This window comes from Electrophorus electricus, chromosome 9 (assembly GCF_013358815.1).
Source record: "Electrophorus electricus isolate fEleEle1 chromosome 9, fEleEle1.pri, whole genome shotgun sequence".
NCBI lineage: Eukaryota > Metazoa > Chordata > Actinopteri > Gymnotiformes > Gymnotidae > Electrophorus > Electrophorus electricus.
Window position 1 is genome coordinate 10,249,055 of NC_049543.1, and position 18,762 is coordinate 10,267,816.

Sequence of the window (18,762 nt, forward strand, 5' to 3'; positions counted from 1 at the left end):
TTTTAAAAACATTAAATGCCTATTTTAAATTTATGAAAACTTATTTTTTACCCAAATTGTTCTATTCAAACATGGATCAAAGGGCATTAAACTATATGAACAACTACATGCTGTAGTGTGGTTAGTTTCTAATGCTACTATAGTTGGACAGTCATAGGATGTAAAAATCCAGCCTCAGCCAACTTAAGGTGCTCAGTATTTATTTGCTGTGAAGATTGAGCAGTGTGGAAATCTCAAGTAAGCTCAGTTATTATTATTCATTATGTAAACATATTTTGCCATACACTTCAAACTTATCATGATGTGACATTGTGAAAATAAGAGCTACCAATATCTAAATGCTGTTTTTCCAGTCCAGGAAAATTACAGTTTGTCCAGAAAGTTGTCTAAGGCTGGGATTCCCTCCTTCAGGCCTTTACGTTTGCGGGTCTCAGCCACAACCTGGGACGGCCTGCTGTTGGCATCGTAGGGGTCTCCTGGCAGGATCTGCCAGTGGTCAAACACACACTGAGGGAAGGCCTGTCCACCTGTGTTGGATCGTAGGTCTGCTGTAAAACCTAGATAGAGGAATTAAATGTTGATCTCTCTCAGAACAGCAGAACGATAACATAGCTGACCAATCAGTTATATCTGATCCTGGTCCTGGAAACTGCACTACAAATGTTTTTTTTTCTATTGTAACATTTACTTAATTCACAACTTTGTTAAATTGCTAATGAAATTAGTGTTGGGAGTACTAAGAAAATAAACATCAGTACCATCACTCTGGAAATAAAAAAGCTCTGAGACATACTTATGTGATTTTGAATCTTTGATTAACAATTGGTCAAGTGCTTACTTACCAAATGATTCGTTTACAGGAAGGTATGCCTTTACCACAAATATAGGCGTGCCAGCCACTTGAGACTCCTCAAAAACGTGGCCTCTTTTCCTGTTCAGGACACCATAGATGCCACCGACAACTTGTTCTGGACACTGGAGGAGTATTAGTGAGGAAATGTTCTCATGTTAGTAGTGTTATACAAGTCACTTATGACAGTTTAAAAACCTAAACATGTACTTGGTCCTGTCCCCTGCTGAAAATGTTGATCTCACCTGAATCTCTACCAGGTAAATGGGCTCCATGAGTCTTGGCTGTGCAGTCAGTACAGAAGCATACAGGACCCTTCGAGCAGTAGGAATGATCTGACCACCCCCTCTGTGTATGGCATCTGCATGCAGGGTCACGTCATGGATGTCGAATCGCACGGCCCTCATGTTCTCCTCGCAAAGGGCTCCCTAAAGGGACATGGAAATGCCACATTGGAAATTTAATCTTGCTAATTAAACTGTAATTTAGTGAAATGACATGTATAGGAATTGTTAAGCATTATTTGTTTCTTATATGTGGAAAAAAAGCAACTTTGACATGTTTTATCTGTTTCCTGCAGAATGTGGGATGCTGAAGAGAGTGCCAATGAGATCTTTCAGTTACACTGAGCATTATGGAAATCTCACATGTGGAAATATCAGTTTATGACAAGCTATATTTTGAAATGGAATGTCTGTCTCCTGAGCTATTAACACGCATTATTTATAATATTGTCTCTGAACCCAGTACACTTCCTGAAAGTCAATAAGAACACAGGATACAGGTGTACTGTGAAGTAAAAAATGTGAAGTAATGTGGACCGTCTGGTGGGTCCTGAAAGCTGGACTGAGAAACACTGATTTAAAATATGCATTTCCTCATTTCACATATTCTGAATATTTGTAAAAACTTCAGGGAACTGCATTTGATATGAATTGTGAATGTCTCCTAAAATGTAACTTTTCCTACTATCCATATATCATAACACATGGTATAAGAAGGGACATACCTGCCAACAGATAAAACAGTTTTACTCACCTCCTTGGTTGCCCACTGGAAACCAGCCACCACACTGTCTTTGATCTCATTCAGATACTGCACCCCCTTTGTTACATCTACAAGAATGTTAGGTCCTGTTCCATCTGGTCCAAAGCACCAGATCTTACGGGACTCAGCAACCTCCCATTCATACTTCTCAGCCAGGTAGCGAGCTCTCTGTTTAAGCTCCTGCCTAGAGCTCACTTCACCCTTATCAATATCCTCAGCCAAACCATCAGGGAATGGCCGAGCCTTCATGTACAGACGGTTGTGCTTGTTGGGAGACTTGGACAAGCAAACTTGGTCTGAATCATCACTGACTGTTTCACGATATGACACCACTGGATCTGATTTCTGCAAAGAAAGCCATCCAACAGTCAAGAATAATTATGGAGGATTTGAAAATATATTCATGCTACACATTCCCAAATAGCACAAATATTGTTACACTGATAAATATTTAAGTCACCCTGGATAAGAGCATCTGCCAAATTCTGAAAATGTAAATGTAAAATGAAAACATACCCATCAGTGATATGTTGCATCTATTATCAAAATGTAAATGTAAATGTTTTATTACTGTTATTTTTTAACATTCGCTCCTTCAGTAGAAACACATATTTTGAGTGCATTTTATAAGTTTACATTTACACTACAAACCCGCTGCTGTGCAAAATCTGTTAGCCATCCTCCACTTCACTCATTACAAGTAAGTCTATGATCAGAGGACTACTTCTGAGTTGTCTGGGAGGCTGACATTGAAACTCACTACTGACAAAGGGCTATAGGGCCTTGGCTAACACAAACTGTGTTTGATTACTGAGGAAAAAAAAAATTTATAAATGTCTTTTACATCAGATGTGATAAAAAATAGTATATTTTCCATGTTTAGAATTGATAGTACTACTGTGCTGGTGGTTATATATCATGCATAGTCCATGAAAATAATATTGGGGAAATCGATTATTGACCCTTTACAGAGTACACAGAGAGTCTAAGCTAATGGCAAAGGCACTAGGCAGCACTGAAAACTAGTTGAGGTAAAACCTCAAGGTCGTATTTTGCTTTAGGGGCAGAGGATGCTGCCCCAAAGCAGATCTTTGTACAAATGGAAATACACCCATGAGAATCAACCTACAACAGGTATATCTACCAAATATATCTACAACACTGAATTATTGGTTTGTTACTTAAATTGTTTTTTCCACTTTTCATAACTGAAACCAACTCATGAATTTTGAATATCTAAATTTGTTTGTTTTTTATGCTCAGTAAAGTTATCAATATGAAATAGTTGTGATAATTTTAATCAGTTATTTTTGTACTAAAATCCAATTGTCATTAAAATCCAATTATCATTCTTCATTCAATTTTAATCAGTTATTTTTGTACTAAAATCCAATTATCATTCTTCATTCCACTCATTCCAATGACACAATATGGGCTATAAACTATTGTTTACATTTCTATTAAAGGCTTATTGGAATTATTATTAGTTAAATAATAATGGCTGGTAAGTATAGAGTAAAACATGGTCACAGGACAACCTTTGTCGAACTGATAAATAGTGACCCAGCAGTGCTGAATTTTATAAGTTTTTTAACTGGTATGTAAACAATGGACTTAAATGGCATAAGACTTATTTATGTATTTGTTGAAGTATTTACACACTGGATGTTCCGTGACAATATCAAAATAAATCTTTGTATATTATTTTACAAGAGTGCTGACAACAGAAACTACATCTTATACTTCAGATAGATATTTTAATATATATAATTCAATTACATCTTGCATATTTATTACATCTTAGAATGAACTTATGGCTGCCACCCATGAGGAACACGATTCAGAACTCCCTGTGAATTTCTAGATAGACAGTTAACCAAGAGATAAGAACAGAGCTCAGAATTTTCTGGCATGTTACCCATCTTATGAAAGGGCAGGAACTTAAATAAATGAGAAGAATAAAGTGGAAAAATCTGCACATTGAAACAAAGTAGTAGCATAGCACCATTCATGCTGACACTTGTTGACAATAGAAAAGATGGGATAAAATTTCTTTTATCTCATGTGTAGGACTATAATTCTTCCCTTCTAGCCTGAATGAGATGATATACCTTCAAGGGGATACAGGCGTGATCTTCTTCAAGATCCTTTAGGCAGATTTCCAGATGCAACTCTCCAGCACCAGCCACAATATGCTCACCAGACTCTTCAATGATGCACTGACAAACATAAAGTATGAGTTTCTTAATTTACTGTCCATCAGTATTACGCAGCCACTATGCTGAGCTGACAGACTGCTCATAAACGTGCTCTCATAACATACCTGAACCATTGGGTCAGACTTTGCCAGGCGTTTAAGGCCTTCTACCAGCTTTGGTAGATCAGCTGGGTTTTTGGCCTCTACAGCCACTCTCACTACAGGGCTAACGCTAAACTTCATTACTCGCATGTTGTGAGCATGCTCGTAGGTGGTGATGGTACCAGTCTTCACTAAAAACTGATCAACTCCAACCAGGCCAACAATGTTTCCACATGGTACATCTTCAATGGGTTCTACATAACGGCCCATCATCAGAATGGTTCTGCAGAAAAATAGATCACTGGTTAAAAAAAGAGCTTTTCCTTGGATTGTGAAATGTGTAGTTGGAGGCAGCAAACCTTTGAATTGGCTTTAAATACAAGTCCTCCTTTTTGCCTGGTGTGTAGTTTGGGCCCATGATACGCACCTTCTGCCCAGTGGCAACAATACCAGAGAAAACACGACCAAAGGCATAGAATCTACCCTTGTCACTAGTTGGCACCATTTTGGATATGTACATCATCAGTGGAGCTTTAGGGTCACAGTTCTTGATACCTAAAAAAACACATACATATTGGTAAATATACTGAGAACTGGGCTGTGACCAATGAACAAATTCTTAACAAACTTCACTCTTAAATTGAAGTATATTCACACATTTTCCAATTTAAAGAGCATTTTAAGATAAGGTTGAAACAAGTAATGATGCATCAAGCATTAACAATGAATCATCCAGGATGGCTAGCTTCACTGTATTGAAGTGCGGTTGGAAACCATGACATTGTCACAACTAACCCATGGCTGATTCGTCATCTCCAGGCCCTTCGTAAAGCAGTTCACAGCGGTATTTCTGAGCTGTGACTGGTGAAGGTAGATTGATGGTAATCATTTGGAGCAAAGCATCACCTGCAGGCAGCCATCGACGCATCACTGCCTGCACAGGGTAAATTGCCAGCACGTGTAACATGTAGCAGCACAAGTGAAATTAATTCAGTTTTCATATGTATCTGTTCAAATTAGCAAGCAAATAAGTTTTTATATGATAACTTTTCATAGGAGTAGAACTTCCAGACCTTAAGCAGTGGTTTTCCCTCCTTCTCCTTGTCCTCGGAATCAAGCTTAACATTTAGTTTTTCAATCAGTTTCTGGGCCTCGTCTTTCTTGAAGTTCATGATGGCATCAAAAACCTATCCAAACAATATATAAAGCATTGTAGTTTAGTTTAGGTACATTCTGTGATATTGGCAAGACTGCCACAGTGAAAAAACAATTTTCCTGTAATGATATTACATTGTGTTTATGTTAAATGGAAGGAGAGAATGGGGTAAGATGTGCAGTGGGTAAGTTGACCCACCATCTGTATCTAGGCAACCATACCATACACACATTTTGACATATGGCCCTAAATATAGTTTGCATTCTACATTTACATCTTTCTGTGGAAGGAAGAACTATGTGAAGGAAGTAGTAGGCATATTGTTTCACACATAAAAAATGTTTTTAGCCTGTCAAAGATTTTCTTTGCATATCAGTTATAATCACTTCTGACATCAAATGTAATTTCTCCCACTTTCTCTTGGAACTTCCATTGTGTAAAAACGTGTGATTTAAGTGTAGCTGTGGGCTGCTAGACTAAACTCTTTTCTAAAAATGGTGGCTGTGTGGTAAACTGAACCACAGCCTTGGGGGTAAGTTGAACCAGTGCTCCTTCTGACCCCCTCAGGTTTATATGAAGTAAGTCAGATATCTGGTGTTTAAACTGGTATTGCATCCTAATAATGATTAAGCGATTATATTTCATGTTTAGGTGTCGCATCTGAATAGTTGACATGCCACGTAGCTTATTACAAAAGGAAAACAGAAAAACAGACAGGTGCTCCACATCCCTGGGGGGGGGCACACTTCATATTTCCCTGCAACCCACACACATGAAATGTTGAATAATTTCTATTTCTAATTTTCTCTGATTGCTATCATGTCCAAGTAGGCCATTTTTGTTAAATAATTAGACTAAATGTTATGTGCTATTATATCAAACATACAATTGTGAGTTTACACTGAAAGTGAAAAACAAATAATCTGTGGACTTTAAAAAATTAAAGTTTCATTCAATTTAAAACTGCCATGTCTATTTCCTAATCCTAAAGGCTTATTCCTTAAGACTTAATCCTAAAGGCTTTCAGAACTGTAGACTAATTAGTAATTTATATTTATTTCATGAACACCAATATTATCTGTACAATGGGGGATTTAATTATCAATAACAATATTTGGAATTATGTTTTAAAATCTTGTTAATACAATAGTCAGTAACTGTTTTTTTTTCTGATGGCTCAACTCACCCAATCAACTGGATCATCTTACCTCTAACATAGCGTGAGTTGAGCCACAAGGCCACTTTTTTGGGGGGCCCCATATTTTGTAATCTATTTGAGTTAGGTACACTGCTTAGGATTCAATTGATGGCACCACATACAGAATTTGTGTTCTATGCAATAGGTTTATTCCTATCTCTTTCCATGGCTACAGGCTGACTTAAGTACAAAATGGCTTGCCCCTGTATTTTTTTCTATATGATATTTCCATCATGTGTATGTCCTGTAAAGTATTTAAGTGGTGTATATAGGACACCCATGTTGAAGACCTATTTATCTGAGAGTGGAAGTTACATCTTTGATTCATGCAGTGAGACAATGAAATAAAACATGTGACTACATGAATGAGTCAAAAACCATGAAGATAATGTGTTTGGATCTGAAATGAGCAATACATGCTCAGAAAACCACAAGTGATAAAAAAAAAAATTGTGGGTGGAAGAATGGAATGATGTGGGAATTTGCTGACATAGCTATTAAGGTGTCATCATCTATTTTCATGTTATTATTGATTTAATTGGTTTCATATTAGCAATTTATTTAACAAAGAGGGCAGTTTCATTGGGCTTAATAAACACGTAACTTCGGCTGTGTCTTATAATTGAGTTAGGTGCTACTATTATGTATTATGCATAACTACTACTAGTTATACATAACTACTACTCTGCTAATAACAGAGAATAGTTACATTCAGTGTGAAACAGGCCATAAATTGCAATGCAGGTAACTGATGTAGGTAAATAGAATTTCAGTGAGCACTAAGAATTTTAGGCTCCAGTTTTAATTCTGCAATATAGTAACAAGTTTAGCATTGACACTGATATTAGTGACCAGTGTAAAATTCCCATTACGGAATTATCCAGTCATTTACTGATCAAGTTTTGAATCAAATTATTGTACTGAACAGACTGAACAGTTTGAAGCTACTGTCCAGTTTAGAGATGCAATGTTGGGATTGTTCCATGAATGCACACCTTAAAAATTGGGTCCAGGACAAGTTGGCAGAAAGTGCGAGGGAGCTTTTTCCCCTCACCATTAGTGGCAGTTTTGCTGAATTTTCCACAGGAGGGATCAAAATACCTGAAAAAACCCAATGACAAGTTGGGTGATGTCAAAAAAGAAAAAAAAAGTCCTAATATATTTTTAAAAGCTGGAAGTTCAAATTGTGTTTTTGAATCATTTGTTTTTACATTGTTGTTATGGAATATTACTTAATTCAGCTCAAATCGCAAAGGATAAAAAGGTACAACTGGCTGGCACTTTTAGTATACTACTACAGTTGTTCTCTGCAGCAAGCTAATAATCTCCATGTTGCCACTGGATCCCCTTTTTATCTAAATATGTGCTAAGCACGTACTTGTCTCCCCAGAGCTTCTTCATCATCTCCTCCACCTTCTTACAGCGCTCTGCAGGGGAAGTATCTGATTTTTTCTTTTCACCTTTGGATGCAAACTTGGCCACATACATCTCAGCAAACTGTTTAAGGGTGAAGGCCCAACCATGAAGGCCTGAGCCAAATCCTACTGTACCAACAACAGGATCCACCTGGAATTCAGTTCAACATGAGATTAAAAACATGTGCTGAATGACGAATATAATTATGTATAGATCTATGTTTGAACACACAATTTAGATTTAGATTGAGATTTTATCTAAATTGTTTTTGGTTTTTTTTACCATAATGTTACCCATTGGTCCATGTTCTCCTTCACCATAGGTAGAGATGATGACATTGACATTCTCTACAATACGCTGGAAGGTCTGATAAAGTTCATCTGGTTCCAGTTGGAGCTCAAGCAGGGCACGATCCATCTTGTTCATCATTAAGACAGGTTTGATGCGTTCTGCAATGGCCTGCCTCAAAACAGTCTCTGTCTGCACACACACACCTGTAGAATGAATTGAATAAGCTAAACTTAAATTAAGTGATATTTTAATGTCAAATAGTATGCAAATCTGGTAGTTTTACAAAAAGTTAACAACCAAAAAGTAACCACTCATTTAGCATCAGACTGAAGAACAGAACATTGTTACATGGTGATTTTAAAAGGGAACAGAAATTGCATCAAGCTCCATTACCATGTAATTCTGACAGCCGAAAACTACAGATGACCCTTTGATTGAACTTGACAAATCCTCCATTGTCATACCTGATACACAGTCTACTACTACGAGAGCCCCATCTGTAACTCTCAGAGCTGCCGTCACCTCGGACGAGAAGTCCACGTGACCTGGAGAGTCGATCAGGTTTATGAGGAAACCACATCCATCCTTGCTCTGCTTGATGAAGGCCAAGTCATTGTCACTCAGCTCGTAGTACAGAGAGATAGCTCTGTATTGAATATAATACATAAGGACTTGTATTATGCAGTGTTGACTATCTTTTTATTGAATGAACTGAACAACAAAACACTGTTGAATCTGCAGGCACAAATTTGAATCAAACATGCAATAAATGTTTTTAAAGAAACAGACTATTTTTGCCAACATGTGGAGACATTTGCCAACATAAATTTGGATGCTGTTTGGAATCCTTAATATTTTATTAAAACAATTATACATTATGATACTATTTTTCATGACATCATTACACAAATAAAACTAAATATGTAAATACTGACAAAACAGATGTTGTTGTCCTATAACCTATCATAGATACCTACGTTGATTTGATGGTGATGCACCTTTCTTGCTCATCTTTTCTTGTATCCGTGAATCTGGTCTCACCAGCTCGTGCTGAGGCAATGATACCTGCCTTGCAGACTAGAGAGTCAGTGAGAGTAGATTTGCCATGATCTACATGGGCAATCACAGACATGTTCCTAATGTTGGACTTCTTGTCCATGATCTCTCTGATCTGGTCAACTGTAAAGTTCACCTGCAAGAAAGAGAGAATGCTGTCTTTAGATATTGAGTGCTGTCTATGAATATTGCACATTACTAATTTTAATGAGTTTGCAATTTCTAGACTCATCATCATAACAAGTTGGCCTGAGTTTTTATGTTTACATATATATATATATATATATATATATATATATATATATATATATATATATATATATATATATATAGAGAGAGAGAGAGAGAGAGAGAGAGAGAGAGAGAGAGAGAGAGAGAAAGAGAGAGAGAGAGAGAGAGAGAGAGAGACAGAGAGAGAGACAGAGAGAGAGATTTAAGATTGTTTTATATATATATATATATATATATATATATATATATATATATATATATATATATAAAAACATTGTTTATTTATGTAACATTTATGTAAGCATTAAAAATTCAGGCTCATATATGAAAAATCACATATACTAAGGCTGAATGAATGGCTGAAAGTTGTTACCAAATTTTATTTTATATTAAATCAACATTTGTTCATCAGTAATGTAATGCCTTTTACTCCTAAACGCATCTTCAAACACAGCTAAGTGGCAAGATGTTTAATTAATGAGACGATCAGGGTTCTGGGTAACTCCCAATGCCAAACTGCTTCACGGGATTTGTAAAGAATGCTGTGGTACACACTTTCAAATTAAATACACTGATGTTTTCTTCAGTCAACTTTTTATGAACCAAGGAAACTTATACTATTGCTTTAACACACATAAAAACCCACAACTTCGGCGTGCTGCTGTGCAGTTGTGAAAATGTGCCGCGGTATCTCCCTTTGCCATGCAACGAGAATCTGTGCGAAAATGTTTTTAGTGGGTTTCTTTGGTTGATAAGAATGATGAGCAGTTCTAGCCTCAAATAAACAAAAACAGATACCAGAAGCGCTTTGTTACCACTATCCTATATCGAATATATATCTCTATATGTACTATTTCACAATCTGTGCCCGTGAAACTTTAATGCACATGTCGCAGGGGATAGTGGGCGTGAATGCGCTATTTATAACCAGCGTAACGTTATTCCGATTTCTGTGTATGCCTACAGAGGCAGGCGCTATCCCGAAAATAACGGAGCACATATGTATTGAAAGGAAGCCTACTCCCTAAATCTAGATCCTATCAGATAACCTGATTTTGGTCAAACAAAAATATTTATTACGTTTGTCAAAAGCAAATTGTTGCAGACGTCTTTATTAGAAAACACCGCAAGGTCTCTGTCCTCAAAAATATCTATGCGTCATAACCTCCAGTGCTATGACAATCGAGCCTTCTGCTTGACAATTAAGACCAAATTCGGCAGAAATAACACAATCTTCCAAGCAGTTTGTCATTACGTCATTGAAATGAAATAAAAATAAATAACCGTGAAAGTAGATCGATAGATGGTGACAGTCATAGGCGAAACTAAATGGTACATATATATATATGTTACAGTTAAGTCATTTTGACATCTAATGACTTGTTTATGTAGAGAAATATCGTACCATTTTGGCGACTGATTCCCAAGTCTGAGGCGGCCTCTGCTGTGGATAAACCGGTGTCGGTGCACCTCTCCGTTGGAGGACTTGGGGGGGAAAGAGAGAGAATGTGACGTAGAATCTTAGTTTATGCTCAACAGACAGCACTGTGGAGTCATGTGGAAGAAGTCATATGGGCCGAACTGACTATTTGATGGCTATTTGAAGGTGCAGTGAAATACTGCTTTGCTTGAAATCTGTAAATTTTGTCCTCGCATCCCTTGCTGAGAAATGTATTGTGGCGATTGTTCATCTGCCATGCAATCGTGAGAAATGCTACGTTCACGCAAACAATGACAAATCTGAAAAATAGGCTATTATGCCTGTTTTATCCTTCTAGAATTCTATTCTAGAATTCTATTCTAAAAGGCTGTCTATGTTTTTTATTCATGATCCTGAGCTACAGTATAGCCAATACTTTATTGTTATTTGTGCTAGTGTTTGTATATTAATCATTCAAGGCATGAATGTAGCAGTTACACTGTAATTATGCCAAGGAGGCAAGGAATTTTCTTCATCATGTCCATGTAATAGTTGCTGCAAAGTAGGTGCATCAGCACTACCAGGAGTAGTGCAAGACTTCCTGGTTTGTTTTTCACAGTATGTCCTGGGGGCCCTGGCACTATGCAGCCTCCCAATTTCAATGCAATACCACTCCAGATTCAGCACATAAAGGACTTGATTTGAATTAGGCTAGATTATATGATAATATTATAAAAGAGAGGGTGGACCATCAAAGCCCGTCAAAGCTTAATATTTTCCCTGCATCAACACATATAAGCCTAACTCATATCAATCAGATTGATCAAACTGAAGGAAGAGGTTATTTTTATATATTAAACTGTCAGGTGCTGCATCTATCAAGATCTAAAGTCTAGTTTAATGGATACTAGACAATGATTTGAATTCTCAGTATGTAATGAAGGCTGATGGCAGGCAGCATACTTGTGAATTGAACCGACGTCTGACAGGAGGTAAACATGAGCTCTGACCACCAGACCAAAGAGCAGCTCTCTGGCATAGCAGCCAAAGCATCCATTTGACCTTCCTAAGTGACGGTCTCCATCACACAGTATAAAATAACCTAAAATGTCCCTTTTAAATGGATAATCTATATTCCCAGTGGTTCTGAAAATGTGGTACACAAGGCCTGATTGACAAGTAATTTTACAATGGTGGATTTAGTTGAAATAGGTTTAATAAATAAATAAATAATTTTATATTATAATTTTATAATAATAATAATAATAATAATAATAATAATATTTTTAAAAAACAAGATTTAATTCTGGTCAAGTTTATTTTCTCTCAGTCATCATCTGATGGTGAAGGCTCACTGGTACCTCTCTGTAAGCAAAATCTAATAAGGTAATGCAATCAGTTTTACCATGAAATCTATTAATTTTGTTAGTCAAGTAGCAGTTACGACCAGCATTTGACTTTAACTGCTGGTCATATGTTTGCACTGAAATTCAAAGAGAATTTAGGAACCTGATCATGTAAAGTAACAAAAATTAATTAAACTGCATGAAATTCTCACAAATCAAATTTTATGTCGTCACTGACTCACACCCAAAGTTTGGATGCTAACTGCCATTGATTCTGGCTTATAAAGCACCATGGGATTGTTAGCATTAACAGTATGAAGCAAGTACTCTGTTTACACTTGATAACAAAACATGCATTCTTGAAAGATGAACCCTTTTTTACAATAAACATAGTTTGTACTGCCTATGTGTGTGTTCACATTTGCCAGTAAAACTTTCTTTCTGAGATGTTCTCTTATATGTGATGGGCTACTCGGAGACTGGTTTAACAGGAGAGTGATAGTCTACCTGGTCCAAAAAATGTAATAACCATTAAAACCGTCTGCAACAATACAACCAAAGGACTTTTATCAATGTTTTTGTTCATCGCATCCAATACAGTAGGTGGCGACAACTTCATATGTTTACACGACGAGGAGGGAAGATTCAAATCCGGAACTAAAACTGTTTCGCAGTAGTCACTTTTCTGTATTACATTTTTCTGCTACAATTTTATGTAATGTTTGTTGTATTTTATTATTACAGTTTGTGATCGTATGTATGTCGAGTCCACCCCGTGTCAAAACTAGATATGTCTGTTACATCGTGTTTGGCTGAAAGATGGATTGAGGAGAGTAACACCATCATTAAAAAGTGGAAGGTAGCTATAGCTAGCTAGGTAGCTAGAGATAGTTAGCTAGCTAGCTAAATTTATGTCTTTTGCATTGACTAATAACCAGCGGTAGGTGAGCTGAGAAAATGAATCTGCTACACATCTAATAAGGTACATTTATTTTAGGAAAATGAAAAACTTCGCGGGCAACTTCAAGACATAAAACACTGTTATGCACAATGCCTCAAACTGCATCAGAAAATTCAAGGTGAAAAACTTTTACTTTTCTTTAGAGTAAGTTAAATATAATTTTTTAGGTAGCTAAAAAAGTGGACGGTATCTTCACAGGTGTGCCTGCCGTCAGACAACAGGTCGAGCTTGAATTCGCTGTTTCATACAACACCCTCTTATTTTCACTGACCAACTCCAAACCAAACGAAGTAAATGACCGGCTTACTTGTTGTCTAATAAGAGGTAAACGCTTTTTAAATCTTGGTAGAAATTAAAGTGCATATGTTTTGCACAGTTTTATTTTCTGAGTACTGTTTTTTTATTATTATATTATTTGTTTTATTATGTTTTGTTTGTTTGTTTGTTTTTATTTAAATTTGTCCTCTGTAGCATTAGAGGCTGTTGGTTTTCCGGTGCACTGTTCTGATCAGGTTACATTATGGCAAACTGTGCTCAAGACCTTTAATGGTAAAGAACATCAGACCTGCATCCACAAGCTTCTGTTAATCCAGTGGGCGATCTGGCTCTCACAATGTCAATTTGAAGGAATTCTTCAACTGCTACAGATGATTAACCCCAAAGTAAGAAACATTTTTAAACAGTACATTTGATTACCATTACTATGGTGTTTTATCAACAATCATGTACTTGATCTCACGTATTATGCTAATGTGTGTTGCAACTGATAGTGTGTAATAATTATGTATGTAAGGTCAGTCCCTAAGTAATTGCACATTGGCTTAATTTCTGGCTCAATACTAAAGAACCCGGAATGTACTCCTGTAACTGTCTGTAATTCAGCCATATTCCATTCTTGCTTGTTTCATGGGCTCAGTCTTTTTTTTCAGTTAAAAAACAGAAAATGCTCAGTGATTGAATTGGCCTGTAAAGAATACTTCAGATCTTTGTTCTGAAAAGCATCAAAGGTTCTTTAGGTGTATGTATATGATCATTTTCCTTGTGCAAGGTGAGGGCCCTTCCACTCAGAATTTAGGTATTTTGGTAAAGCTGAATGAATTTCTATCAGTAGCCCCATGAACAATGAAAACAAGTGAGCATTTCCTGGGGGACACCCATGTCCCTGCCACCATGTTACACAGAATGAGGTGTTGTCCTTTGGATCATGGGTTGTTTCTTTTTTCTGCTGAGACACAGATTAATCTTCATCTCATCTTGTGCTAGTCTTCTGCAGGCTTTTTAATATATATATTGTATATCCTGTGGTAACTCTGAGCTGATGCTGATTTTTTCTTCTCCTTATGTCTCTGATGCATCAATGTCTACATCTTGTTTAGTATTCTTAATTTGTACAACAATTTATATCATGATTGAGTCCTGAAATACTGATGTAACTTGATATTATTAAGATCACTAGTGTGTTGTAGTTTACTGCAATGTATGAACAATTGATTTTGACAGATCTATGTTTTGGTTATGTTTTGTTCTGATTTTTAATCTTTATAATGGCCTTCCCAGCACTGACATGTACTTGATCATTTTGCGAAACAACAGGAAAACTCCAGGTGCAGTTGCCACTTGTCGAATAAGCTCTACACCATTTGTTAGCTCTCTTATCCATAAACTTATAAAGCAGCAACACATTCTGAGCAGCTAACTGTCTAATTCAACAGCCAATTATCCATACTTATGGTTCTCTAAAAATATGTTTGTGGGTGGGACTGTAATTCTTTTATCTTTCATTCATTTTAAATGTAAATACTATGGTATTAAAGCTGACTTTTTGCATTTTAACCTTATAATCAATATTTAATTTCAAATAAAGTGTAGTACACAGGTTAAAAAACACAAAATTGTCATTGTGTGACTAAATAATAAATGTTATTACTCTTGCTAATGAGCCTCTTCTTGGGCAATCATGTTTTTTAAGTTTGTTTATCTTACTGTGACATTTGACACTTTTTCTTCTTCTGACCGAAACAGATCACACCATCAGGGGATCTGCTTGCAGAGATCCGAAACCTTACCTTTTCAGTAAAAGATGACACCTCTCTACTGGTTGCTATGGCAGCTGAGGACCTCAAGGGCCTTTTGCACATCTGCACTTTTATCTCCAAAGGTATCGTGATTCAGCTCCTTGTGGATGTCCTGAAAATATAAAGTCCTGTAAAAGGTGATCTGTACTTACAACTAAGAAAGAAAAATAGAATCTCTGCCTTAGGACTGGAGAAGATGAAGACTGGGAATTACCCGGAGGCCCTACAGGATTTTCAGGAAGCTGGGACTCTGTCTTCACCCAGAGCTCTTTTGGCCCATGTCCACACTCTCATGGGCCTTTGCTATGCTAAGCTGGTAAGATGTACTGGGAAATTTTTACTCTTCTCATATATCATGTACTCTACCCCTGTATCAATGCAGTCTGTCCTATGGACTCTGGAGGAAATGCTGTACTGCTTCCACTGTGTGGCGTATTTTCAGGGACGACCCCAGAGTGCCCTCCAGTGTTACAGATTAGCCTTGGAGGTGGACTTCAGCTGTCAGCGGGCACTGTATCAGAGCGCTCTGGTGTATAAACAGTTGGGTAACAGTCATGCTGAAATAGAGGCTCTGCGTCTGCTTCACTCTGTAAGTTGAGTTAATACTGACCATGTTCCAGAAAAGCTGTGTTGTTTAATTCTCAGGTTCTTCTGTTTCCCAGTATAGTGAATCTGCCCTTTTCTGTTGCATCCAAATTCAGTAAGAAAAATGGTACAGTTTTGGTTTTTTTTGGCACTTATGCTGTTTATAGGCTACATTGTTGCACCCTGAGAGAAATTCACTAAGTGAACCAGTCCCCCTCATATCTCCGGATATGCTGCTTGGTAGTGAACAGATGGCTTTTATTAGCCAAATACCCTCTCCTGTTCACATACTTCACATCCTGGGACATACATGTGTTCTCAATGACAGGCAAGTGTACCAACATCAAGACCAAAATTAGGGGTCTTCCAGATAGTTGTTTATATGAACTCTAACTATTTACTTTTTCATTCGCATGAAGATTTTATGATGGCCACTTTTAAAGACTTTTTTCCTTTTTAAAATGTTTTAATTTGCTATTTCATATTTTGTGAATAATGAGAGATCATTGTTTTTTCCTTTGATTCTCCAATGTATTTTAATATCAATCAGGAATTCAGAAGGTGCTGAGTGCTACCTTGACCTTTTGGCTTCTTTACAGTCACACTCCACTCTGCATGTAAGTTACTTGTAAAATTAATTTCTGTAAATTAATGTTGCCATGTTGAGCTGGTACAAGTTTATCAAGCAGTTTTATAAGCAGCAGTTTTACTGGGTGTTTTACACTCATGCAAAAATATCAACAGCCAACCGTGGCCCTGTGGTTCATGGATAAAGGGGTAGAGGTTGGCTATCATAAACTATACATGGCAACAGATGGGCCTTAGGTTCTAACTACTCCTTTCTAATAAAATGGCCAGTGAGTTTATAAGAAAAGCTCTCAAACTTGCATATCTTTGTTTGTTTACACAATGCAGATATCCACAGAGCATGGCCTACCTTTTCCAAGAATTCCTATGATTTACCTTGAAGCAGCATTTGCAATGTTAAAAGCCAAAAGGTTTTGGGATGGCCTTGCCATTTGTGAAGAGGTCATTGCCAAGACTGCTGACCTCATCCCTGAGAGATTATTTCTAGAGCCACCCATGGTAACTCACCAGTTAACTGCCCCCATAGAGCTTTCAGCTAGAAGTTTGGAACCTGATCCTACAAAGGAGACATTGGACCGTGTCCTCTGGTCTGGGTCAGCTTACTTCCTTCAAGGCTGGGCATATTTGCAGCTCAAAGACACAAAGGCGGCACTAACCAATTTTACCAGGTACAGAATTTTGTGGTGTTGAATGAGCCAATTTGGCAGACCATTTATTTCAGTGCTCTCAGCTTTTGGATTTTTGTTTGCAGAGCTATCAATCAACTAGTGAAAGTATGTTTTAAACAGAAAAGTAAGCCTTTTTTATTCTCTTGTGATCATCATTTATAATTTTGAGTCAAACATCCATATTCTGAGATTCATTATAAAAGTTTCCTCATTGTGCAAACAAATTATTCTAGCTACTTTTTTAACCTATTTTACACATATAAAGTTGCACATCTTAAGTGATTACACATTTTCCTGGTATTTCTACTGAATGTGTCAAACATTAACGTATTTAATTTATTGCTTTGTCCTCTTAATAAATTATGCCTTTCAGACTGTACAGAGAAAGGTCAAGAGGAGGAAGGAGTCTTCAGCGATCAAATGGTGATGCTGGAGACTCTGAAGGGACAGGCGCTCACTGGCCGAGGCCTGTGTTTTGTAGAGAGAGGCCAGCTAATGGGGGCCTTGAGAGATTTCCAGCTCAGTCTTCAGACCTCCCCAGGTGTGACCTTTTCTTTCACCATTGCAACGTACTATTCCACTCCATACTTACATGATGTTCAACTCAATGTTCAATGTTTCCCTTTCATTTTCATTAACAATTATGTAATAAATCATTGGATTTAAAATGTTACATTTAAGTGTTAAATTAATCTAGCGTTCAAATGGAAAATGTTCTATTCTCAAATTTGTTGATGTAAACCAATTTATATCTTTGTTCTCATGCTACCAGGATGTAGCAACACAGAAATGTGGTTGGTTGAGATTTTGTGGAGGCTAGATCGCAAGGAGGAAGCAGCAGCTATGTGGAGACAGATCAAAAAATGTACAGATTCATCTACGTCAGTGTAAGCTAATAGGGTTTGCAAATCCAAGTTTTTTGATGCCAGTTGGTTAATGGTGTTTAAAGAATGTGCTACTACTTTGGTTGTGTTTTAGAGACCTACCCTTGTATCTGCAAGCCTGGCAGGAGGTTGCAAAATATCATGGCCACAGCAACCTGCATAAGAAAATGGAGGCATTCATTCATAGTTGTGGTACAACAGCCTAGAAGCATCCAATACTACTACTACTACTGCTAATAATAATAATACTTTTGTTGTTGTTGTTTAAGAACCTTGCCCCTTTTCCCCATTTTTAGGATGTCCCACAATTCTCACATCTGAATGTACATGTACACAAAAAATAAAACAATTTCATGAAATATGTTTATTTCTGATTGTCTTATATGCACACACAGCTAATCAAAATTAATACAGATATCTTTAAGCGGCGGACATTTTGGCTTCCTTAACCCTGACCCTGTTTGAGGTCTGACGTTTGATCCTTAAACGGGGAAATACTTGGACCATAGCCTTGATACTCTATCGAGGACTGACTTGGCCCAGTGATATCGCGGTCTCGTAGTACGTACGTATTCTTCAATTGGCTAAAGCCTCGTGATGTTTTCTCTGATTGGTGCATACATAAGTTGGCTTATGAATGCTTTCTCTGATTGGCTCACGAATAAGTGATGTTTTGTCTGATTGGCTCATG

The 18,762-nt window shown here is 37.1% G+C and overlaps 2 protein-coding genes across 3 annotated transcripts; one reads left to right on the forward strand and one right to left on the reverse strand.

Annotated features, from left to right (window-relative positions):
* Positions 1 to 183: 183 nt before the first annotated feature.
* On the reverse strand, positions 184 to 11,063 carry eef2l2 (eukaryotic translation elongation factor 2, like 2). Its single transcript, XM_027028784.2, has 15 exons — positions 10,950 to 11,063; positions 9,235 to 9,449; positions 8,722 to 8,903; positions 8,249 to 8,460; positions 7,929 to 8,116; positions 7,546 to 7,651; positions 5,270 to 5,383; positions 4,992 to 5,130; positions 4,556 to 4,751; positions 4,221 to 4,479; positions 4,009 to 4,116; positions 1,889 to 2,242; positions 1,096 to 1,278; positions 843 to 975; positions 184 to 557 (listed from the first exon to the last, which is right to left on the reverse strand). Exons 1-15 carry the CDS (start codon positions 10,950 to 10,952, stop codon positions 364 to 366), a joined length of 2,586 nt encoding a protein of 861 aa, XP_026884585.1. The 5' UTR covers positions 10,953 to 11,063; the 3' UTR covers positions 184 to 363.
* A 1,891-nt stretch (positions 11,064 to 12,954) lies between these two features.
* Positions 12,955 to 18,432, forward strand: fancg (FA complementation group G). 2 transcript variants are annotated; one of them, XM_035529527.1, is made up of 14 exons: positions 12,955 to 13,169; positions 13,308 to 13,389; positions 13,470 to 13,595; positions 13,743 to 13,933; positions 15,294 to 15,429; positions 15,532 to 15,662; positions 15,789 to 15,935; positions 16,099 to 16,259; positions 16,482 to 16,548; positions 16,847 to 17,187; positions 17,271 to 17,311; positions 17,561 to 17,728; positions 17,960 to 18,074; positions 18,166 to 18,432. In XM_035529527.1, exons 1-14 carry the CDS (start codon positions 13,101 to 13,103, stop codon positions 18,275 to 18,277), a joined length of 1,887 nt encoding a protein of 628 aa, XP_035385420.1. In that variant the 5' UTR covers positions 12,955 to 13,100; the 3' UTR covers positions 18,278 to 18,432. The 2 variants fall into 2 exon arrangements, with proteins under 2 accessions (XP_035385420.1, XP_035385421.1); XM_035529528.1 differs by lacking the exons at positions 17,271 to 17,311; positions 18,166 to 18,432 and having other exon boundaries at positions 17,960 to 18,049.
* The last annotated feature ends 330 nt before the right edge of the window (positions 18,433 to 18,762 follow it).

What these genes read in the sequence shown, in the direction of transcription:
- eef2l2 (XM_027028784.2), bottom strand. An exon ending in AGTAGTAGACTGTGTATCAG is followed by an intron (nt 8,461 to 8,721) that starts GTATGACAATGG and finishes TTCATTCTACAG; the next exon opens with GTGTGTGTGTGCAGACAGAG. An exon ending in TATTTAAAGCCAATTCAAAG is followed by an intron (nt 4,480 to 4,555) that starts GTTTGCTGCCTC and finishes ATTTTTCTGCAG; the next exon opens with AACCATTCTGATGATGGGCC.
- fancg (XM_035529527.1), top strand. Translation starts at nt 13,101, where the DNA reads ATGTCTGTTACATCGTGTTTGGCTGAAAGATGGATTGAGGAGAGTAAC. An exon ending in CTCTGCGTCTGCTTCACTCT is followed by an intron (nt 15,936 to 16,098) that starts GTAAGTTGAGTT and finishes TGCTGTTTATAG; the next exon opens with GCTACATTGTTGCACCCTGA. An exon ending in AGTCACACTCCACTCTGCAT is followed by an intron (nt 16,549 to 16,846) that starts GTAAGTTACTTG and finishes TACACAATGCAG; the next exon opens with ATATCCACAGAGCATGGCCT.